Below are 15,556 nucleotides of genomic sequence, written 5' to 3'. Positions count from 1 at the left end.
CACTTTATTCAGAAGGTTAAGCTGAATTTGGAACAAAATAACATAGCTAAAGGCTTCCTCCCTTGCATTTTGTCTCTTCCTTCCTTCCAGGTATTCCCCACTGATAATAAACCTTGTGGAGGATATCTGAGTCAGTCCATAAAAATTTAGATAACTGTAGGTAAAGGGACATTGCCTCAGCATTTCCCAGAATTAACTGTACATGAAATTTAAGAACTGTGAAATAATGTTTGCCACAGAAGCATTAAGTTTTTCCAGACTGAAGCCACACAAAAGCTGTACCATTTCCCCTCACGGTTAAAGCAGGAGAAGGGCATCCACTCCCACAGTCTTGCCAAGAAAGGAGCTGACAGCCCCACAGCTGTTCTGTTCAGGGCTGCCCAGGGAAGGGAGGCAGCAGAGGAGGGAGGGAGTACAAAATGTTTTTCACCATCTTAACATTGCTGCATCTGGATGATGCAGAAGTCTCAGCTATTTCATTAGGTAAAAAAAAACAAAAACGCAGACAGCTTTATGGATCTTTTCACTAGTCTGTCTGGCCAATCAAAAGAGGTACAAATTTCCTACCTTATTGCTCGGAGTGTTACAGCACTAGTTATTTATGATTATGCTACTGTTGTGTTCAGTGATGGAAATTATGTGGTAAAATCACTTTTTTAGACTTTCATGTAACTGGGTGCTCAATACTTCGTTTTTAATTAGCTTTTCAGGTATTGCAATCATCTTTTAAAAATGCCCTAAAGTCACTGCTGAGACAGTAAAAGCAGCCTAGATGTTAAAAATAAAGGAAGCTGAACTATGGAAAGCATTATGGCTTTAACTGTTTCACAATGAGAAATGCAAGTTGCGCACAAATTAGAATACTGGCAGTTTATAGAGATGAGGGATAAATGGTGCAAAAGCTTACAGTCTCATAGAAAGAACTACTAAAAAAACCCCATGTTTGAGAAAACTCTCCCAGAAAGTCTAAGGTTTCCTAAGTGAAACTTCACTAACTTCCTTTTCAGATAATATGTAATTGTTGCAACCTGTTCCTCTGTAATATGAGCAGTGACAAGCAAAAGAGCAGGCAGAATGAAAAGTCAGGAGACTTCCTATCCTGTAATGTACAATTTCACTTTGAAATGTGCAACCAGTTACACCAGACCAAATGCATAAGTACCTTACATGTTTCATGTAGGTGTTGGAATAAGGTCATCCATACAAGATGTAATTTATAAAAGGCACAAAATAAGCAGTTTGTCCACTGGTCTCCTGGATATTGTGGTGTTAGGTTGCATTAAGGAAAGATATAACAATTATAGTGCCAGGGAATGTCGTTCTGTTTTGCCAGTCACATTCAGAGGTGTGATGTGCCTTTTTTTTCTTTCAGAGGAGAACTTTGCATACAGGTGGAATGCAGGATTTTACTGCTAGGATTTTTGGGTCTGAAAATAGCACCCAGGAGCCATGAATTCCTGCATCAGATGGCTAAATGAGTCTTCTCATCAGTTATGTACATTTTCATTTCCTTTTTCCTGCTGTTTGTCTTCCAGGTGATGTTTTGTATGAACTCCTTCAGCATATCCTGAAGCAAAGGAAAGCTCGTATGCTCTTCACACCTTTCTTCCACCCTGGGAACTCTATACATGCTCAGCCAGAGGTCATATTGCACCAGAATCACGATGAAGGTAACTGTTTAGTTCTTACAGGAGCTGCCATTACAGAGGCTAGTAGGAATTATGTCATTTTCTTGCTCCAAAGTTACTTAAATAAAGCTGTTCTCCTTCCTTTGTCTCTGTAGCTTTGGAACAGTCAAATGGTCTAGTGAGTCAACAAGCCTTTCTCCATTTATCTTCTATTATTTTGTTCTGTTTCCGAAGCATCTATAAAAGCTATGTCAGATACAGGTTAAAAAGCAGAACATTTTATTGACCCTATTGATTCATTTTCCTTACACCCAGTTAGGTAGACAAAGTTGCTTCATGGAGTTTTAGTATCCTGGAGATGCAGCTAAATGCAGTTATTGGCAGAGGAAGGGAGGGCAGCCTTAGAGGGGAATGTCCAACTCCCAGTCACTTCAGCTGACTGTCAGAACACCATGCCAGAGTTCCTGGCGCTGAGCCCACCACATTGCTCAGCTCTTGGGCTGGTTGAGCAACTCCTGGTGAGAGAAGTGGGCTTCTGCAGGTTTTCTCTCACTTTTTCTCTCAGAATTACTTGCTTAGGTCTACGTGTGTGCAGACATACCATGACTATCAGAGGTAATGAAAAAAGAATAGTTAAGTTTGTGGAATTGCATATTTGGGCTTTTTCTACTACAAATTGGAAGTGTGCTTTTCACTGGAAAATTGGGGTTTTAATTTCTTTAAAAATACACATACTGAAGTACTTCTTGGATTTCTTTGGTATATAATAGAAATATAGAAAAATATAAAATATAAAACTTCAGCTTTTTCAGAGGTTCCATCAGATATAATTCATTTTTTTTCAATTAAAATGAATTTGATTTTCAATTTAAAAATCTAATAAAAAGTAGTGTTACTCATTTCTTGAGTAAACAGAAGAGAATATAAACAAGTTAGGATGTCACCCTGGTCTCTGCTAACTGGAGAAAAGGAGCGCTAATTCTATTTCATATGAATCTACTTCAAGATTCAACATGGGATTGCAAGAGAAGATTCATGGGTGCTGTCTGACCTCTATAAGTTGCCTGTGGCCAGTCTGAGCTAGCCAGAGTCAAATGGCACCAGTAAAACCCTGAGACTAAGCCAACAGCAGGACAGCAGCAGGTGGAATAAAGACGCTCCAAAGTGTTTCCACACAGCTGTGTAAATATTCCAAGTTAGATGAGGTTGCTGCAGGTCAGGATGAGGTTCCGTTGGCAGAGTTGTGCAAGAGATGATTGCCTGCTGTATTCAGGCCATTAATAAAATCTCAGTCTTTTCCTCAAGTTTGGCCTTCATCCACAAGTGTCCCCATTCTAAATTTCAAACAGAATTACTAGCTGCTCTCTCAGACCCTCCTACAATTAACATACGGAGCAACTTCTACTAGAGAGGATTTCACTATGATGATCAGTTGGCCTTTCATGTGTGTCATTTAAAAATACTTCTTTTACAATCTAGTGATTAAGAAACAACTTAGATTTTTTCCTTACAATACTCTGGCTGCTGATAGTAACACTATTCTTGCTTAGAGCACTCTGTGCTATTACTTAAAACTCCTCTTTAAAATGACAAAAATTAGTTCTTGGTTTGCTGTGAGAGGAACTTCTAAATAAGTAAAAGAAACTACAGCTTGCCTCCCACAAGACTGAGCAATCAAAAAATCTCTATTCCAGAAATTTACAGGCAGGTGAATTTGTTTATTTTGACATTACTTCTTCCTCCTGTTTCATGAAGTCACTTGGGAGAAACCAGCACAATTGAGTTTTCATTTTCCCTCAGCAAAATACAACTTACATAGAATGAAAGCGAGGAGCAGAACTTAACCCTGGCTAACTCACAAACTGTGACAGAGGGGACAGGTTTTACTTTGGCACTATTTTGAATGGTTAAACTTCACAGATGATGTATCTGTATTACAGTCTCTTTTTACTTCAGTGATCTTTTCCACTTTCTGGCTCTTTCGCCTATTTCCTAATGGATTATACTTATGATCCTGTTTTTAAATGCTTTCCATCTAGTGGTTTCTTACTAGGCTTAAACAAAGGGGGTTTGGCTGTTTGAAATCAACCGACTGCAGTTCAGGATGCTGGCTTGGAATGGGCTCTGTCCCTGTAGGGGGATGAGCAATGGAAAGTGAATTACCTTCATCTCCAGTGGTCCTTCTGATGGAGCTTTGAGTCATTTGATGGGATGCTGTGCAGGAAGCTTACACTGTCATTCCCTGCACTTCTTTTGTGGGTAAGCAGAGAGTGCCAGTCTTTGGGACTATCATGCCAGCAATTGTTCACTCCCAGAGTAAGTGCAGCCCCACCCATCCCTATATGGATAGGTCATCAAATTTCCTGGGAGGTGAATTTCCTTTCACCTTTGTCTTCAAGAGTGTTGCTCATTTGGAATGAAGAGCTAGAGTGAATCTAATGCTGCCTGAAATTATATACCATATGTGCTCAACTTACAATCACCAGATGTGCCAAGGAATGAATGTGATGAGGATTTTATTCTGTTCAGGGTCATTTGTGGCCGTCCTGCTTGGAGCTGAGATGGAATTGTTTTATGGCAAACAGCATCTTTGGCCATGAGGGGATTCTTTTGTTAAGTACTTTAAGAAAAAGATCTTGAAGGGAAGTGAACCATTGGTGTGTATCTGTTTGAGATGTTTCCTCTTCCTGCTTTTCCAAGAGTTCCTTGGTCTCTACTTTCTGTCTCCTCTGTCCAGGTTCAGTATCATCATGGTTTGGAAGCAGATAGGTAGGAGCACCTCTGTTTGGAATTTGTCAGAGCCAGCTAATATTTGCAGAGAGCTTGGTGAAAAGCACAGAAGGGCATTCCTTTTTACTTTAAAGATAGCTGGTCACTTCAGCCAAGGCATTAAATAAATACGACAAACAACACAATATTCTGGTCTATTTACGGGCCAAGAATGCACACAGTGCATTTGAATATACAGTGATGGGGGTGGATGGTCTGTATTAGATAGGACACTGAGTAAAATTTGGGAGTTGATTTTTTTTCTGTTGTGGCAAAGAAAGGAGACTTTAAGGAAGGACAGCCACAGAGGTAGGTACAGTTGTAAATTTTTCCTCTTTGATCTTCATTTGAACTATCCCACATTCACTGGCCAAATTGTATTTAAAATTGTTTGGGTTTAAGCAAGAGCAATATATAGCTCTGGAGTTTCATGTCCTTCTGCTGTTCCATTGTGAGTATCTTGAACAGCCCTACAAATGCATGTTTCTTTTCTGGAACCACTGGTAAGTTTTCTAGAGCAATGTAGGTTCTGCCTAAAATTCCAGGTTTTCCTGTAGACTTTAGTGTTCTTGTGAAGACACAATGTCACTGACAGGCACTACATTTTCTTGGGACTTGAGCTTTTCCTGTTCAGGCCTTTCTCTAGGTATGTGCTTATCCATCTCCTGATGCCTGCCTGGGTTCCTGAGCAGCAGGAGCCCTTTAGAGTGCAGCTCAACAGGGTCTTCAAACAGGTATCACTGCCTTGGCAAGAGAGCAAGAGAATCATTTAATGTTCAGAGAAAATGGAGTGAACAAACAGGCAGCCTCAAATAGGCAGCTACTTCTTTCAGTTGTTGACACGTACCCAGAAATTTCCTTGCTATCGCTCAAGGCTTTCAACAAACAGCACTGAAATTTGATCTTTGTTTTTCTGATAAAAACCTCTTAGTTACTGTAGCTCTGGTGCTTCTTTCCTCTTCCTCAGTAGTTTCCCAAGTCAAATTTGGTGACCTTAGCTAACCTGAAAGTTTGCACTGGCAAAAATCTTAATTTTGTGAGAGGATTGCTAGTGGTTTATCTCTGCTACTTTTAAACATTGCAGCTGGGAAAGTATGTTCATGCAAAAGTGATGCTAGAAGTCCTCCTGCTGAAGACATGTAAGTGTTTATGTGGGACAATCTATCAGTAGATACCACAGACTAAATTAAAGAAGATGAAAATCTTATGAAGATGTTACATGCTCTTAAAATCTTGGCAGGGATAAAATATAGAATTTCATAAAGAGCTTCCTACCAGTAGGGTTTTTTTAAACAACCCAGTTCATGTTTCAGACTGAGTTGCTCTCTACTTTAACCCGAGCCTCTACCATCTAAAACTTAATATCTGGTGTTTTCCTGGAGACATTTTCCCTTTTTTTTCTTCCCCTTCTACCTTACAGCACTCATCATAGTACTAAGAGGAATTACATAGAGAGACGTGAATGGTAGGAGATAAGTTTCCAAAAAATTGCACAGAAACACAGTACTGCTAAATCAGATCTTACTTTCTTCACATGTGTTCAGTCAGCTCTTCAAAATGGGATTTCTCTTGGTGTGTTTCCCAAGGAACTGTTGTTACATGGTGGTGGAGGGAGATTGTTTTCATTGTTTTCATTCTGTGTGGAAATTATAACTATCTGCATTTATGCAGTACTTTTCTGGGCATCTGTAGGTCACACGAATAAAAAAACATTTGCAAGCTGTCAGCAGTAGATCCTATACCTGGATCACAATATAGACAGTCTGTATTTTGGGGACTTTTTTTTTCTCCACAGATAGCTTTGTGCAGAGACCTTCGAGACCATCCACAGAAGCAATCCACCACAACCCCCCAACCATTGAACTGTTGCATCGCTCACGGTCACCCATCACCAACAACCACCGTCCGTCGCCAGACCCCGACCAGAGGCCACTGAAGTCCCCTATGGACAGCACCCTCCGCCACCTGTCCCCGGCCGACAGGGTGCCAGGGACAAGGTACCAGCATGAGAACAACCAGCAGGAGTCCTACCCTCTCTCAGTGTCCCCAATAGAAAACAACCACTGCCCGCCTCCTTCCGAGGTGCTCCAGAAGCCCTCCAGCCCTCGGCAGGAGAACACCAGGGTCATCCAACTGATGCCCAGCCCTATCATGCATCCTTTGATACTGAACCCCAGGCACTCCGATTTCAAACCACCGAGGTTGTCTGAGGATGGGCTGCACAGGGAGGTCAAGCCCATCAACCTGTCCCACCGAGAAGAGTTAGCTTATATGAACCACATCATGGTGTCTGTCTCCCCTCCCGAGGAACACGCAATGCCAATTGGCAGGATAGCAGGTAAGAGATGTTCTCTAGGCTACACCAAAGTTGATTCTCTTCATTCTTCACTAACCATGCTTTGTTTTAAGAGTTTCTTCTTTCCTTTCGCTACTCTGTGACATCAAGAGTTTACTGGCATTCTACAAGTTTCACTACATCTGTGGCTTAGGCAGTGCAATATTAATAAACAAGTTTCATGACAGGTAAGCAGAGGCACAAAATGACTTGCCTGTGACCACAGAATGTGTAATTAGTATTGAAATATTTGCATACTGACACTTGCTGCCTCTCCACCCACTAGCAATCCATTCATTTCCTGAGATACCTATCTCTGAAGCCTTGTTCTGCAAAGAGAGAGTTTTCCAAAAGTTCCATTCACATTAGCGTGCATTCCTATGGAAAGGAAGAAACCCTGTGTCAGTGGCCTTTGAAATAATGCAGTGTCAAGCCCATTATGAAGCTGGCAGGACTAATGAAATACCACCTCGGAGTCCTACTTTGTAGCCTTTCCTGGGCTTCTCACATCAGGACTGTCCCTTTTTACAGAAACAAGGTTGGCTTTGTCCCACACAAACCACAGGCATTGTCTCACTTTTGTTATCGTAAATAACTGACTTCACAACAGCTGAATCAGGAAGCTGAGGTTACAGAAAATGTTTCTTGTACTCCAAAGGGAACTGTAAATAGGGAAAGGGGGAAGGGGAATCCAACCACTTCAGAAATGCACTGGATGCCCCAGTAACCAATTTCTTTTGAGAGATGTGCACACCACACCCAGAAAGATTCCATGTAATTGTGTCAGCAGTGACCTAATGTGATCCTCAGCTCCTGTGGGGTATTACACATGTCCACAGAGCTACAAACACCTTGTTCTTTTTTGTCCTTACATGCCTTAAATTTTTTGCAGATGTGGTGCTGCCTCAGCTTTAATGAGAAAGATAATCTATTTTCTTAAGATTTGCCACTTTAAATTCCAAAGATACATATCTTACCATCTAGTCAAGATCAAGCAAGGACCATGATCTAACTAACAGAAAGATGAGTTACAGAAGTTAATCTTCTGACATTTTTGCTTGGCTGAGATTTGTCTCTCTCCTTTTGATTTTTATTACCCACAAAATTCTCAGCAAGTTAATAAATAAAGTTATGGCAGAGAAAATACCCTAGTGATCACATCACTGGAGATTTCCTTCCCACAAAGTGTTGCTGGGAGATCAAAGCAGTTAATTTTTATTTTCCAGAAACATTCTCTAAGAATAAACCCTAGTCCGAAATAAAGGTAAGAAAAAATATGGAGAGTATGTGGTGGTGTAATTTTTTTATATTAAACTCAGGAGTTTTCTTACATAGTTGGGAATCTTTGGTTTCTGCACGTTGTGCAGTGGGTCCAGTGACCAGCCCCAGTAATTCCCATGTCCTTTATATCCCTATGTTGTTTGCAGGACAACAGAGCCCAAGCCCGTGAAAATCTGTACCTAACATAGTTTCTTGGCAAGTATGTGTAGCCATTCAAAATGTTATCCAAAGGCTATATCTACAGACATAGGTGCTTTCACTTGCAAACCCATGGCTTTGCTGAGACCCACAAGCAAGGGTGGCATACCTGAAATAGCTGGTGAATTATTTCATGCCAGAAAAACCTGGAGTCTGTTCAAGCATTTGGTTCAGATGAGGGCAGTGTTTTATGGCCCAGGGTTGGGGAATTACAGAGCTCATGGTTAGATTGATTAGATTTCTGCTGATAAATTGGCCAGTGTACTTCCATCAGTGCCCAAGTCCTTTAATTGTAAAAGCTCACATGCCTCATTTGCTGTACAGGCGCAAGCTACTGCTCCTCTGATTGGATTGTAATGGCCCCTGAACTGTAGAGACACCCTCTAAAGAGCTTACAGCTAATTTAAAGGTGATAAAAACTGGATTACTACCAAGCATTTAGACAGCCCATGCTTCATGCCTGAAGTCAACTTTACTGGAGCTGTTGAATTCAATGGCAGCATACTTAGGCACTCAAGAAAGAAAGTACCTTTCTACCTGCTTCCCACTCATCTCACAGCTCTTGCCAATAAATGATTTCATTTATTTTTATGTCATCATAAATGTATTTTCTATCTATGTCCTTACCTTTACTCCCACAGTTGACATGGAGGTGCTTGACCAACCATGCTTGCCACTTCAGTGTGAGGGAGACCATGAAAGCTGTGAGAGATGGCTCTTAAACTGCAAATGTACATCAATGCTGATATATTAAGGAGTTTTTTTAGAAATCACTGGCATTGTTTCCATTTTCTTGATGAGGATGACTGATGGGTTGGGCAATGAAAAGAGTTACCTATAGTCCAGTGCCAGAGCTAAGCACTCCGCTGTTTACAGTGTGAAAAGAGCCTTGACTTCCTATGGCTTAACCACTTGCATGCAGGTGATTTTTTCAGGGGAGATAGTGGTGAGGAGCTACTAGGGAAGCCTGGTAGGCTGCTGACTAAAACCTTAGGCTGTGCTCCAGAACATCTTCTGTTCCCAGCTCAGATGTTTTATATTGTAGAAAGAATTTTCCCTCGACTTAAGACACCTCACAGCCTCATTAATCTGTTCGCTTGTAGATAGAGTGTGTTTTTAAATGCAGCATGCAATTAGTTGCTGCTGAGAAAGAAAATGTTTTTGCTTGCTGCTATACACAAATTCTCTCTTTTCAGGAGGTCAATCAATACAGCTCTGGACTTTCTATCAGACAAAATAATGACCTCTACTCACTGGCTGACTAATCTTTCCTACCTTTTTATGTAATACCATTTTTCAAAATATTAATTTTACTGGTAAAGCACTTTCCCTTTTACAGCAAAGGATTTCAAGTTGAAGGTCTTATTATCTTTTCATCTTAGGCCATTTAACACTTTTCTAGCAAAGCCAGAGGCATAAAGTATCTTTATATTACTCATTAAGGTCACATATATTATTCATCATTGGCTAGAGTTGATTTTGAAAATTATGGTTAGCTATCTTCTCAACAGTGTGCACAAGTCTTCTGTGTAACTTTGTCAGAACTAGAAGTCATAGTGTTGAGATGATCAAGAAACAGGTTTGCATCCCCTCTAAGGACACTAAAGGCAAGGGATAAACAAAGTAACTCAGGTATCAGTAGTCATCTAGTTAACAGCATGTAAAAATATTTAAAATACCTCAAAAGGGGAGCTCAGCAGGGCAGTGTAATGGAGAATTTTCCCTACTGGAACTGCTAATTCAAAGGATCAACACTTTTGGTAGCCAGGTCCTAACTTGAACTGTAGCAAGCAGGCATTCTATATATGGCTTACTTTTAGCTCTGAATTTTTTTCAGTAGTCTATCTTGGCTTTCCAAAAACTGTCTCCAAGGATATCTCTCTCTGGGGGGTGAAAATAGATTTTTTTTCTTTTTCACAGTTGCAGTTTAAACCAAGGGGAGCACCTCAGATTAGCCCTTCTGCAGACTGGAAATTCTACTCCTCATGAATCTCTGACTGTGAAGGTTTTGTTATCAAGCATTTTAGGGCTTTGATATCTTGTAAAAGATACTTCCCCAAGGTGCAAGAGGCAGTTATGGGACTATCCAACTATAACAGGGTTGGTTTCATCCTAACCTTTATCACATAGAGGTTGTCTAATTACATGGTAGTATTTACCTCACTTTAGATTCAGTCACTTAAAACTCCCTAATACAATTCTGGATATTTCTTGTGAGGGGAAATACATTGCTGAGCAGGTCCTTGAGATTTCCAGCTCCCAGTGTCTTTTTCTGTACCAGCTCTGGGACTGAAAGGCTTGTTCACTAATCCACAGCATGCTGAAATCTAAAGGCAGGTGAGTCCTGTGCCTGGTGTTATCTATTGGTGTGCTGCTCTTATCAGCTGGGTTACCTTAGCAACTGGGCTGTATCTGACTTTATGAGCTGCCAGATTTGTTTCTTCCCCTTCAGGAGTCTGAGGAAAAGCCAAGCAATGTTTAAACTGTTGGGAGGCACATTATCTACCACTGTGTTGGTTAGGCCCATAAAGCCATTGATTGCTGTTGGAATGAGGATAGACAAGATTCTTACCCTGCCAAAGTCATGACAGGGAGCTGCCTCCTTGTTTATCTCAGCCTCTCAGTGTGCCACACATCCTGAGAGTACAAGGGCCCATGGATCTGTGGCAAGGCGTGTGTATGTGACATCTCAATAAAAACAGTCTGATGACCGAAACTGCAAAAATGCAGTCCCATGGTAAGAGTACATCAGCTCTGAATGACTCACATTCTACTGAAATGTACAAAACAGCACTTTGGGATGGGTGTAGGCTCTGAGCATGGGGAGGTCTTCCAAAGGGGTTTGTTTTGTGTGGGGACAGAGTTTGGAGGGGGGACAGAATCATGGATTCTCCTCCTTTGTTTGAAAAAATAACTTGTGTGGGAGGGGAAAAGACAGGAGGGGACAGTGGAATACCCCTTTCAGAAATACAGTGCTTTAAAAAATTGCAAATCAACTGGTACTTTTTTCTGTTTATACTCCAGAGTTGGGCTGGAAAGCTTTTAAATGAGGATAAGAAAAACTCAGCTGATTGAGCTGTCAGATTTGTAACAATAGACATTTAGAGCTTAAACATCAGAAGACACCAAACCTCAAACCAGTTCACCTCAGCAGAGTCTTCTCACTACTTAGCTAGTAGGACCAGAGCCCCAGTGCCTGCATCTGCTCCAGATGTGTCCATGGGACATTTACAACTGTGTCACATTGTAGGAAGATCTTTTGGGTTTTTTTTAACTCATATACCAGCAAAATCCTTTGCACAAATTCACCACATTAGTTTATTATTTGTAATGCATTACACTACATTACTAGTTTATTTTTCTTTCTGTACAAAACAGCTGTACAGTCACAGTTACAATATGCAATGGCCTATGCTGGATGGTAGGGAGGGAGGGTGGGAAAGGAGGCAAAAAACAATTATGCCTCTGTAGTGAAGAGAGTAAAACCAGCATCAAAGCACAACTTAGAAGTTACAGGTTTTGTAACTGATATCATTAGCCTTCACAGAAGGCTGGAAAAAAGGATGAAAAAGTTAATACTGGGTACTATTGAAGGGCATTTAAAGAAAAATGCAGACATTAGGCACAGTCATCTACAAGGGTAAATCCCATTTAAGTAATTTGCAAAGTTGAGTTGCTAAGATCACCCACCTAGTGGATTGAGGGAGGGTGGTGGGTATGGTTATTCTGCACTCTAGGGAGGCTTTTCTTACTGCCCCTCACAGCAGTGTCAAGTTGCGTGGCTGTGGGATGGGCAGGTTCCCATTGCACTGGGTAAGGAACTGCCTAAGGGCAGGGCTCAGAGGGTTGTAGGACATGGGGACACATCTGGCTGGCAGTGTTTCACAGGGCTGTTCCACAGGGCTCAGTTCTAGGGACAGTCCTGTTCAATGTATTTGTCAGCAATCTGGATGCAGAAATTGAATGCACCTTTAGCAATTTTATTGATGGTACCAAACTGGGGAGATGCTGTTGACTGTTGAGGGGCAAGATGCCTTGGAGAGGGGTCTGTATAGATTGGAGCATTGGGCTGTGATTGATGGGATGAAATCTGACAAGTCCAGCTGATAGATTCTGCACCTTGGGTGGAGCAGTGCTGAGCACAAATATAAACAGGGAGAGAAATTCTGGGGAGCATCCCTGTAGAGGGGGATCTGGGGATGCTCGTCAACGCCATGCTCAGTATGAGTCAGCAGTGTGCCCTGGCAGCCAGGGGGGCAAACCACATCTGGGGTGTATAAACACGCTGCTGGTCTTCAGGACAGCACATAGCATTGCTAATACCATAGGAACCCACCTGTGTACCCACCTACGATTGCCAAGGCTGTCTTCTCCACTGTCATGAGTGATGAACCCAGCAGGATGTGACAGCATAGAAGTGGCTGGTGGGGCTTTGGTGACACACAGACTTTGGGAAGCAGCTTTGGCAAGATGGTCACACCAGCTAAGCCATTTCAAATTACAGGCTGGCAACCTAGAGAGAGCTAAAACAGTGGTTCACTTTGGCAGTTCTAAGTTGTAAGTGGTAGGGGTCAGTAGCTGTTTTCCAGGGAACTGACCTTCCTTCCTGTAGGACAGCAGCTCATACAAACAGTTTGGAGCCTTGCAAGAACATGAAAATCATGGTGTAATGCTGGCCTGTCACTCCCCTTTGGATATGACAGTGATAATGTCACTGGCCTTGTTTCATCACTTGCTCTTGCAGTCATGTATGCTTTTATATTTCCACTGCATGCCATTTCTCTTGGAGCCCCTGTGGAAGCCCAGACTGCTGGAGAGACTGAAGTGTGGATGAGTCATGCACATAGAGCTCATATTCGTAGGAGTTTTCATTATAACCTTGAGGGTCTTCTTAACATGGCATTAACAATTAACTTCAGCATGAAAGTGGGCCTTCCCTGCCAATTTAACTAATGGCACTCGAGCTCAAACAATGGCTGAATAGCAATAGGTTGGATAGGTGGTTGTAGATTTTCTGTGAAGTGTATTGCTTCACAGCTGTCTCCATTCTTAATGCACAGTTACAGGAGCAGAAATTGCAGTCAGGTCTTGTTCAGGTCTACTCAGAAGCCAAGACTGACCAAGCCAGAGAAAAGCTCAGTCATTTAGATTTTATTCTTCTGATTACTGTACTGCAACACTGTGCTGGTTTTGCATTGAGTGACATTTGGGGAAGACGTAAGAAAGATGGAACACGATGTGTACCTCAGGGAGATCTGATTGTTGGGTGAGAACCATGAGTAAATATCACTGCTTTGCCCTTCTAATCCATATCTCACAGCAAGAAATGAGTAAGTGCACTGGTGATTTTAGCCAGCACTAAACCCACCACAAACACCCATTTACATCCCATGCTAGACAGATAAGTGGGTTCAGAGTACCCTAAGCATTCATTGGGGTCAGCAGGATGTTACACTCTCTTTTAAGAAACTTGCCTTTTAATGAAAATAGGTGTCTTATTTTCCCTGTGTACTGCACACTTCCTTCAGGCTAGAGTTGTTTCAGTAATTCAGATTTTCTTCTACAAAGCAAACTTGGATCACTTTGAATGCTCTTAGTTATAGCAGGAGAGCACACTTTGTTTACAGTGTTGACACTACACTTTCACTGTGTCCAGAGATAGGCCTATTTAAGTCCGGCTTTAACACCAATCACTTACAAGCACACACATCAGTTTATGATAACTCAAATGCAAACCATTAAACTGCTATGGGGGAAGGGAAGGGAAGGGAAGGGAAGGGAAGGGAAGGGAAGGGAAGGGAAGGGAAGGGAAGGGAAGGGAAGGGAAGGGAAGGGAAGGGAAGGGAAGGGAAGGGAAGGGAAGGGAAGGGAAGGGAAGGGAAGGGAAGGGAAGGGAAGGGAAGGGAAGGGAAGGGAAGGGAAGGGAAGGGGAAGTCATGTCTTAATGTGGAGTTTTAACCCCAAGAAGCGGAGGTCACATCTCAGTTTTTGGCAAGGGATGCATCAGAAATCACCAGTTTATGTATGAAGTCCTTTCAGTAGGGCCTTCCTGGGAACACACCAGGAGCTGTGTCTTCCAGCCATGCTCACACCTCCCACAGTACTCTGGGCTTTCTGAGAGAATGCAGAAGTGAATTTCATAGGAAGCAGTCTATTACAGACAATGATTTTTTTGCTCTTGAAAACACCAAAAGTCTAAACCCAAGACTGTACTATCAGAAGATAATAGAGATTCTCACACTGGGGGTTTAAAAATTATTAGTCTTGTTGGGAATGCCTTTGATGCAGTGAAGTCATTCCTGCCAGCTTCTCTAAAGTACAATTTTGAAGGATTCCACCATTCTTAATTCCCATCATTAATATGTTTGGCCAGTTTTCTAATGTCAGATGTTGTGAGATGTTTGTAAAAAGCGTATGTGTACAGGCAAAGGTTGAATTTCTTTTCCAGTCATTGCCTTTCATGAGCAGTAAAGCTGAGGAAAAGCCACAGGAGAATCAGAGACAGGTTTCTTTAGCAGGAGTCTTTTCTACCATTGTGGTGGAGCAGAAAAAGAACAGCACTTGAAGATAATACTGAAAATGCCCATCTGTTTGGTGGAGATGAGGCATGGAGCAGAAGTGGACAGGAAGAAAAAAGACTGTTTTTAATACAACAGTCTTTAGCTTTCAAAGTCTTCATCTAGCAAATGGTCTGTGACCCATCCATTACATATTCATTGTGATTTCAGTGCTCTTTTCTACAACCACATGAGGTATATTTTGGATCCTCCTTCCCTGTACAAGTTTTTATTGCCAAAGACAGAGCTTGGCTTGCTGTGTTATTTTTACAACCTCACAGCACAACTGTTAGCAGCTTGACAGTCTCAGGTTTCTGCTCTCCTTCTGCATGATCTCCCACTCAGTGTTTGGGTACAAGACAGAAGCAACATACAACTGTTGTATTGGGTGATCTGGCAACCTCTTTACTCAGCCCCAGCTTGAATTTACTGAGCTGAACAAACAGTTGTCTGTCAAGAGGTTTCTCCACAAAAAAACATTGGCTTTACTGTACTGTCTTACTATCCTGCTTCCAGTGCAACATTCACAGAAAGAAAACTATTTTCCCTTGGTGACCTGGATGTGGATTAACAGACATTGGTTACCAGGATGCTCAATCTCAGGATCGGTCAGTGCTCCCCAGGCCTCAGAGCCATCTGAACCCTTAACCATGAGGCTTGGTTACTTTTTTCTTTTGGTTTTGTCTGCTAAAATGAATATGTCATGGATAGATCTTAAAGCTGGATTGTATCTCAGCATGGCATAATGCTCCTGCAGCATGTCTGTTAAGGAAATTCCCCAGTCAGAC

The 15,556-nt window shown here is 41.8% G+C and overlaps 1 protein-coding gene across 2 annotated transcripts in view; it reads left to right on the top strand.

The window, feature by feature from the left end:
- The window catches only part of LOC131591923 (transcription factor ETV6), a 135,831-nt gene that overhangs the window by 108,006 nt on the left and 12,269 nt on the right, over positions 1 to 15,556 (top strand). For both annotated transcript variants that reach the window (XM_058863046.1, XM_058863045.1), the window contains 2 exons: positions 1,536 to 1,670; positions 6,193 to 6,735. In XM_058863046.1, coding sequence (XP_058719029.1) covers positions 1,536 to 1,670; positions 6,193 to 6,735 — 678 coding nt within the window. The remainder of the gene's footprint in view (positions 1 to 1,535; positions 1,671 to 6,192; positions 6,736 to 15,556) is intronic.

Source organism: Poecile atricapillus, chromosome W (assembly GCF_030490865.1).
Source record: "Poecile atricapillus isolate bPoeAtr1 chromosome W, bPoeAtr1.hap1, whole genome shotgun sequence".
NCBI lineage: Eukaryota > Metazoa > Chordata > Aves > Passeriformes > Paridae > Poecile > Poecile atricapillus.
The sequence above is the reverse complement of the archived record's forward strand: the minus strand, read 5'-3'. Positions and strand labels throughout refer to the sequence as shown.